At 33.5% G+C, this 9,647-nt stretch overlaps 1 protein-coding gene across 2 annotated transcripts; it reads left to right on the forward strand.

The window, feature by feature from the left end:
* Positions 1–782: 782 nt before the first annotated feature.
* LOC108205975 (uncharacterized) lies at positions 783–4,530 on the forward strand. Of its 2 annotated transcripts, none has more exons than XM_017376111.2 (5): positions 783–920; positions 1,010–1,183; positions 2,053–2,158; positions 3,871–4,019; positions 4,097–4,530. In XM_017376111.2, exons 2-5 carry the CDS (start codon positions 1,043–1,045, stop codon positions 4,190–4,192), a joined length of 492 nt encoding a protein of 163 aa, XP_017231600.1. In that variant the 5' UTR covers positions 783–920; positions 1,010–1,042; the 3' UTR covers positions 4,193–4,530. The 2 variants fall into 2 exon arrangements, with proteins under 2 accessions (XP_017231600.1, XP_017231601.1); XM_017376112.2 differs by having other exon boundaries at positions 816–920; positions 1,020–1,183.
* The last annotated feature ends 5,117 nt before the right edge of the window (positions 4,531–9,647 follow it).

Below are 9,647 nucleotides of genomic sequence, written 5' to 3' on the forward strand. Positions count from 1 at the left end.
CTCACCAGGGAAAGAAAGCAAACTATAATTATAACACACGAGTGAAAATCCAACTGCAAACTAAAACGGTCACATCTCCACCACAAACCTATACTATGAGACTCACAAGTCCAAAAAGCCCCCTAAAAATGATAATAACCAAAGTCGAATGTTTCGGTGACACATATCTAGGAAAACTTGTCAGAGAGGGAGATTTATTAAGAAAATCAATAAAACAAACAAAGAGCTATCAAAGAACGAGCAACTAAACGAAAGGATCTGAGAGCTTCCAACAAAAAAACAAATCCTCCTATATATTTGCAATTAAACTAAAAGATTATTTTTTAACAAAATAATAAGTGGAAGTATACTTTTTAATCGTAATAAAAATATTATTTTATTAGAGCATCTCCAACCATGAAGATCTCTTAGCTAAAAGATGAGTTGTCATGCCAAAAATAAAAAATTTAGCCAACCATTTCAAAAGTTCACACTCCAACCATAGTGACCTGTTGTCTATAAATTTGGCCAACCTCTTATGGATGGCTAAATTTGTCGAACCTCTACAAGTCTGTAAGAAATCTGTAGGAAGATTGCACATCATTTATTACCATATCGAACTGATATATTCTATTTTAACAATTTAAAATATTAATAACATACTATTTTTAAATTATAGCCAACCAATATAGCCAATACCATTGAAGCGAAATGTCTTACAGATTCAGCAAATTTTACATAACGTCTTACAGGTCCAATTTAGCCAACGATTACAGCCAACACCGTTGGAGATGCTCTTACGCATTTAATTAGAGATTTAAACATGACCAAAACAAAAAAGGGATTAGAGATTTAAACAGAGAAGACTAGTAACTCCTGTATACATCCATCCTTTGCAATTGCATCTCCTCGAAGTTGATTCTACACTCAATCACTCTTCTGTAAGTTGAATTTGTGCTACTGAATACGTAAGCAACCTGTTTGTATACTAATAATCGACTTCTTAAATTCTTAATTGTGTTTGTTTCAGTTGTATACAGATCTGATTGTATAGGTAGTTACAATGGATGAGTTGAAAACAGCTTTAGATGAACACATGGATCTCGTCTCTCATCTCTTCGAGAACCTCTCCTCTCAACTCCGGTCCGGAATGCGCCCTGCTCTCGACAATTTCATCGGCTTTTTTCACGCTATTGATTGGAAGGTATCCACTTATTTCATATATATAGTTTTTGAATATCGTATGTGGCGTTAAAAATTGAATTAGGAACCTAAGATTTGTGGAATTGAAGATTAATTGACATGCTGGAGTCTCGAGAATAAATGTTTGTACTGTGTAATTTGTAAATGTCGAATGAATTAAGTAATTGTAACGTGGTAGTAGGTTCGAGTACTAATATGTGCTAAGATAATTATATGATCCGATTAAACTCAACGCTACGAGATATTGGGTACTTGGATCCTTAATTTTAGCATAATCGAACTTTTGGTGTCTTGTAAGTTTTAATGTAACTTGTGATTACTTTAAATATGAATTTGAGGGAAATATATGTAACCTTTGTTAAATTTAGTAGTATTGTTTGTGTTCATTGTTAGACTGATATGAGAGATGAAGGTTAGATTAGATAGAAACCAAATTTTTTGGTTTCAAAAGGCCGAATAAACTTTGGAAATTTTACTCCCAATTGTACCCTTCAGGCCTTCACCCATTTGATGTAAGGGGTCCGGAGTGAATGCTAGTTTCAACTTTCAAGTTATGGGCTGCAGTCTGGATGTTGTTTTGTTTTAAAGTACTACTGGTAAACTGTTTTTGAAACTAAATAGTAGTGTGCAAAGTGTCATAAACTCTCTTGATTTGAGTTACTAATAACAACATAAGATATATCCAAATATATTTTTTTTAATTTCTAGCTCCATATCACATATACATGTTCTTATATTGTTAAATTGCTAGATCTGTATTCCATGCTTATGTAGCTATATTTTGACTGCACATAACCAGTGAATTCTTTGTATACATGGTGAGTCTTAGATGATCTCATTATTTTTTTTCCCTCCCTCCCATTCTCTCAGGAACCTTGGTTGATGGGCCTGATGGGGTTCTATGTTATTTTGCTCATAGTAGCAATTTTCTCGAGGAAGAATATCAATTTTCAGACGTTCCTGTTTCTTTTCTCATGTATGCATATCAGTTCCATAATATTTTCTTACTCATCTATTTTTTTTTTGTTCTGCTTATTTTATGAAAGATTGGTGTCATATTTTTGGGTTTTATGAGACTGATACTATCACAAGTGCATCTTACCCCTTGCTGCTCTCTTCCAAATGCATATTGCATAGATGCTGAGCAAAAATATTAGATCAAACTTTGTAAATGTTTTAATAACAGATACTAAGCTGATAGAGGCTTCCGTCTCTTAGAAAATCGAATACATGATTTGAGATTATATTTTCACGAGTGACATAATTACTATATTTTATAAGATCTGTCCATGGAGTTAGGTTTTTATGCAGTATGCTACCATCGTGCAAACTCACTTGTAGTTGTAAAAAAAATAGTTTGGCAATTTATTTTATAGATCTGTATATATCAGTTTCATGCATGTATTCTACATTAATTACGAATATAAGTCTCTTGAACACTGATTTACTTGTGTGTTTCTCATAATTTCATTTTTTTTCTAAACTATGCACAACAATCATATTGTGGTAATTAATCATAAATCTTTCTTATCTTGATGATCTGCTATAAGTATGACATCTTTCTCAAACACACTTATAATTTTCTTGTCAAGTTTAGTTTTATTTAAAAAGTCCTTGCTTATCTATGCAAATTGAATTGGGATAGATGTTGATTTAAACTTTCGGCCTTACTGTGAGAATCTGTTGGAATATTATTCAGCTCATGAACCTATTGCTGTTAGACTCCTATATCACTTTGTTGCTCTCCTATATTTTTGGAGCTGTCATCCTTATTTCTCCTAATATCAAGTCCATCCACTGTTGACTCTCAGTATCATAGTGGTGCTAATATGCTAGAAGTTTTATACATGGATACATCTACTTGATGATTCTTAAATATTTTCTTGACAAGATTCTTGCAAATGAGTTTCAAAATCATGTATTTACCTGCAAACTAGTAATACAATATAATACCTGGTTTGTTATGTGATTTGTCATTTGCTTAATCAAGTACATAATTTCACTTGCTGAAGTTCTTTGTACGACATGCGGGAATGGTGTAAAAATGCTTAAGTGCTTCTATTCTCCTCATTACATTTGTTACCAGATGTCTGTTTTAAGTTGATGAACAGCATCTGATTTTGTTTGACATAATATTATGAATTAATGAAGATGATGTGGGTGCTGAGCCTATAACTATTATCGTCCTCTCTCCATTAGTCCATTACCTCTTCTTTATTACTTTCTCTTCTGAAACTAAAATAAATTTGTGAATATGGGTTCTGATTTGGAGAAAAAACCTTGGACAGGTGTTAGCTTCTTTCATCTCACGATCTTTTCGTACAGAAGTTCCCATCATTCTACATCCATTGTTTTTCTTTAATCATGTTTTAAATCAAGCATGCAAATTATCAGATAAATGCAAATTGCAATAGTCGATTTTTCTTTAAGCAAATCTTGAATGCATCTTGTGTACAGATTGATTAAAGTTTAAACCCAAGAAATACATATTGAAACTGTTGGGGCTCTTGCTTACACCTAGTGTCCCATTTCAGAAAGCTTTAAGCCTTTAAATGACAAATTGCACTTGTTAAAGTTTTTAGTTGCACGATTCTTCAGCTAGACTGGACGTCCATTTTTAAATTATACTCGTACTTCTTATTGTTTGTATTCAAAATTTTGCTGACTCTAAGCTGTGAGCTGTCTCAGTGGCTGGTGTATATTTTGCCGAGAATATGAATGCCCTTTTGGCTTACAACTGGCAAAGGTTTGCTGGGCAGAACTATTTTGATGCCCATGGTGTATTTGTGTCAGTCCTATGGTCAGGACCCCTTCTGGTTGTTGCAGTCATAATCCTGGTCAGATTTTCTCCTGTGCTTTCTTTTCCAATTTGCTGTTTTCTTTCCTTACAGTGTTCTTATATCTTGCAATTTAGGTGAACACGCTATTTTCTACATGTCAACTGATGGTAAGATGGAAAAGAGCCGAACTTAGGCACCGAGCAAGACTTGCTCGTGAGAAAACTGAATGATATCTTGGACAGTTGTGTCTCAGGGAAACCTCTAGATTTCCTTGGTTATCTCAAAATATATGTTTAATCCATTGGCAATTCTTGAAGAGAGAGATACTTTAACAGCGTAAACTATCAAGTAGCTAGTGTCTTTTTATATATCCTTATAGATAAGCCTAATATATTTTGTTAAGTTCACACTTCAAGGAACAAAATATTCTTGCAACACCTTTTGATGGTGCCTTAATTTTGTTTTCTGGACATCTTGATAACTAGGTTCTAGTTAGTATTCTAATGTTATGATGACTATTACTGTAATTTTGTAATTCTATTGTCAAGTAAGTTCAACTTCCATTTAATCTGCTTCCATTTCTGCAGAGTCGCAAAATTTCTGTCTCACCATCAATTTAAAAATATCAGATATGCAGAAGGTACAGCGGATACAGTAGAGATTTTAGTTTCAGTATATATATCAATGTAGTATAGAGCTACTGGGATGAAATCCAGTTGCTTTGTATATCACTAAGACTGCATATGGGTGTGTGTGTGTGTAAGAGAGTTTGGTAAGAACTTGAAACTGCATGACTTTTAGCTGTTTAGTGGTTACTTTATAATATTCAATTCATCAATTGATTTGGGCGATCGATTAGACTGGTTGGCTTAGTTGATCTGTTTCAACTTTCATCTTATGCTAAATAGGAAGAAAATGAAGTTAAGTACTGATTGGGAAGACGAAGAAACCGGCCACGAAGTCCTTTCTGTAACCGGTAAAAGTCACATTTGCAATCATCTAGTTCCACCGAATTTCCTACCGTTGACCTCATTCTTATTGATGGAAGAAGATTGCCCTATTCTATTTTTGTTAGGACAACTCCAGGTTTGGTGATCTAAAGATATAAATTTGGACTGATTTTGATCTAAATCTTTTTGGTATTGGTTTAAAGATTTAAATTTGGATCGATTTGGGCCTAAACTCTTTTAACATAGGTTTCAAAATTTTGGTATAGGTCACCATAATTTATTGGTCTAAATCTTTTTAATAATAAGATATAATATTTTAATTTTTATAATAAGCTTCCACTTCGTTGTTGGGCGTATATTCAATCTTTATGATCCTAGAACATATCCAATAACATGTTAAATAAACTCTTAATCCCAAAGATGAGACGCATATTCAATCTTTATGGTCTTAAAACATATCCAATAATATGTTAAATAAATTCTTAAACCCAAAGATGAGGAGCATGAGGAGCATAAGAAATAGAGCTCTAATAAACTTCTAGTGATTTCTACAACTATTAGAAACCTCTTTTTTCTCCTCTATTTTAAAAGTCACCAGTGACTCGTAACTTAATTTTTATAGTACAATATTCACTATCACCTATTTGAATTTGAACTTTTGTTATAGTGGAATTCAAATAATAATAAAATATAATGTTAAGAGTGAGTATAAAAAATATTGTTGGAGTTCACACTCTTAATACAGTACTAACTTGCTAGGAGTTTAATATGTTATATTGTATTTAGGAGACTAGGATACTATTAAAGATGATCTTCTCCAAAAGCGTCTCCATATTTGCTCTTGACTTTAAATTTGAAGGATAATTGAAAAAAAGTTGCTCCGAAGACTCTGTGTGATTCTATAAATAACTAAAAGACTCTTCTTTTAATAACTAAAAATCTCTTCTTTCTCCTCTCTCATGAAGAGCTCTTAAAGACTATTAACTAATAATATATAATATATTCTTTTTACCTTACTATTTTATTTTTACATTATTATGAAGGGTCCTGTTCCCTGACAACCGTGTGTCAGGGAACAGTTATCCAACACATCATGTCCCAGCCGTTGGTCAACGATCCAACGGCCGGGACAAAACAAAAAATTTTAAGTGATCCACATTTTTTTTCCGCGGAACTACTAGATTGCGCTCCCCATCCGCGTTAATTTACGCGGATCTGTGAAATATCCTCCGTTGTAAATAATCGCGGAAGGGCTGGAGAGTCCCAGATCCACGACCACATAAAAAAGTTCAAATACACATCTGTTACCAAAAAACACAGCAGTTCCGGCGATTGTGCGATCAGTGTGTGCGATTTCTCTATGCGATCACGCGATTTCATCCGTTGCTTGTCTCGTGTGCACTGTGAAGGTCGACTACTATCACCCTTTTTATTGATTATGCACAACAAAAATGCAGCCATGGTGTTTGTTTTAATGTTGGTATGAATGGGTGTGATTGTGGTTGTTCTTCAGAATCCGCGTAGCGTGTGTGCACTGTGTATGTTTGATTGTGATTGTGTATGTTTGGTTATATCGATGCTCTTTGGTAAGTGAATTGGGTATTTTCCACGTAAATTAATAGCGGAAGGCTAGAAAACAGCCAGGCGTTCCGTGTATATTATGCGCGGAAAGCGTGGGGAATCATGTCTTTCCGCGGAAAAAAAGTGCGGATCGTTTAAAATTTTTTGTTTTGTCCCAGCCGTTGGATCAACGATCCAACAGCTGGGACATGATGTGTTGGATAATTATTCCCTGACACACGGTTGTCAGGGAACAGGACCCTATTATCAATGTACACTATATTTAATAATAAAAAATAAATATGAAGAGTATAATTGGAGATGTACACACATTAAATTACTAAGAACTAATATTTTATAATTATTTAATAATGAGTAAAAAGTCTTTTTCATCTCACGCCCTCTTGAGTATCCGATATGTCGTCATAATAACTAACCCCAAAGAGTTCAAATTTTATACAATCTTTTGAGTTGCACTATTATATTAGCATTTGCTAAATACGGATGGTTAGGCTAAATTGTTAAAATTACAAATTATAAAACATGCATTTTTTTTTGTCATATATAAAACATGCAGTTTAATATAACTAGAATATATGTTTTATACATGCTCTCCCAAATCGAGGAAGCTGGAGGTACTTTTCAGTATTTTGAATTTACCAAACAACGCTCGCTTGTTGTGACTTCTGAGTTGTGTCCAAGACTTCAAGTGCGCGTGTTCGTGGCCTACAGTATATTCCCTGGGCATCATCGTGTTCATAATCCACGATTAAGCTATGAGTTGATGCGAAGTTTTAGGAATAAACCTCCCAGTGGTTTAGCTAATCCGCCAAGCACATGTAATTGGAATCACTTTGACGAATTTGTTTTTGTTTTCTGTCGTAATATATAATAGTTTAATCACGTCTAATTATAATACACAACGCACCACACTAACAGATATGACAAGATTCGATTATTCATCATTAACAAAATCAATGTAAGTCATATCAGATTGGATGTGATTCGATTATTCAATATTAGCATCAATTGATGGACATTTGATAAATAAATTGATATTTGAAAATGATATATTTGATCTAGTCCCATTAGTAATTATCAAAAAATTTCATTAAAACGGTTTATTATTTATATGATTTAAAAGACAGTAACAAACTGACAAATGATGAACGACTACATTTATTTATGCTATACATAATCATACAATATCAAGGATCACATCTTTTGTAGACGTAATTCTATCTTTTTGTGATTCTTTTATGTTAGTTTAGATCAATAGCACACAAAGGCTCAATTTTTTTGTTGCTCTAATAAAATCATACTAATAATTCGTGTTACAGTACTTTCTATCTGCTGCAAATACAAGATTAAACACACTGTCTCTCTCCTCCACTGACCTCGTACTAGCTCTTCTGAAATGTACAAGATTCTATGTACGAAACATGTCCTCGATTGCTCTTAATTTTGGTCATTCTAACTTGAACTGGGAGCACCTCAAAATTTGCAATTTCAAGGGAAAGTCTACTTTCACTAGTTACCAAACAATGCGTCGTTAATGTGCGTGTGTTTGTGGGTACTTGTGTATGTCCCTGGCATCTTGGTGTTCATAATTAAGGATTAGATTATGGAGCCAACACAAAGTTTAAGAGATAAACCGCACATAGTTTTAGCTAATCAATAATCAGTCCACCCTAAACTCCGGAAAGTTGAATATAAATCATGTAGATTAGTGTTTTTTATTTTGTGTTACAGTAGATCTGAGAGTATTCAGTATTTTAATCATGTCTAATCAGTTTAGATCGTCACAATAGATTTGATAAGATTGAATATTAGTTTTCTGTAATTTAGTCATGTCTAATCAGTTTAGATCGCTACCGTAGATTTGACAAGATTCGGTAATTTAATAGTCAATTCAACAAATTTTATATTTGATGATAAAATAACACTAGATTAGACAAGATGACAAGATTAGAGGAATCTAGTTCATATCCCATCTTTAAAATTTATGTATGATTATAACACTAAGTAGTATATTATTTGATGTATAACATATGGCATCCCTCATCAATAATTAACTTCATTTTATTTAAACAGAGACACCTCATTGTTATATATTTAATATCCCAATACCATTTTTTGTATGTTTCACATTCTCGCATAACATTTCCAATTTAACTTAACTTTAATATATTTTAAGAGATTATAAAAATGTTTAGCTCTTTTTTTATGTTATAAAGAAAATGGTAGGGCAGTGCTTTCTACGTGCTCTGCTGCAAATGCAGATAAAACCATCTCTCCTCCACTGACAGGGTATAAACCAGTCTGTACTAGGTTTTGGGAAATGTACTAGGTTCCAAATCTGTAGGAGATTATACAGGTATAATTCTGTTATCTTTAAACGATCTTTGTAGTTAAGGGATTAAAAGAAAAGGCAGTCTTAACTCTTAAGTGCTGAAGCACCGTCTAGAATTAAGTGAATAAATGGACTTAGTTAACATAATTATCTGTTTATTAATTTATTAAATTTTATCAATTTTTTTAGATATAATTTTTTGTTATTTTATTGATATGAAATATAATTGTATATTATATATACATATAAAGACTCTTATTTCAACTACAAATTCAATTATTGTACAAACTAAGAATCCTGCTGTAATATCACGCATTTCTAAAGAGATAAAACTAATTTCTTTCCCCACCCTCCACCTCTATCTTGGCGTGCCATCTCAACTCTCATCTCCTCTAACTCAACCCCACATATGTCATAACTCCACCATCTCAACCCTTAGCCATCAGGGACGGAACCAGAAATTTTTCCGGAGGGAAGAAATTTTACTAAATAAATTTTAAGAGCAAATACTACAAAATTATGAGTTTTGGGGGATTAAATACTACAAACTATGAATTTCAATCATATAAATTGAATATATAAGCTTGGGAAGGTTTTGGGTGGTCAAAGGCCACTGCTAGGGATGGGCACGGGGGCACTTCGGGGGCGGGGAGTGCTATCCCCGACCCCGATCCCCGAATTCAATACCCCTACCCGACCCCGCCCCGAATCCCGAACGGGGATTATTTTCCTCCCCGATCCCCGCCCCGAACGGGGAACGGGGTTCCCCGCGGGGTTTCGGGGAATTTTATTTTTTAATAAAAACATAATAATTTTATAATA

Source organism: Daucus carota, chromosome 2 (assembly GCF_001625215.2).
Source record: "Daucus carota subsp. sativus chromosome 2, DH1 v3.0, whole genome shotgun sequence".
Lineage (NCBI taxonomy): Eukaryota > Viridiplantae > Streptophyta > Magnoliopsida > Apiales > Apiaceae > Daucus > Daucus carota.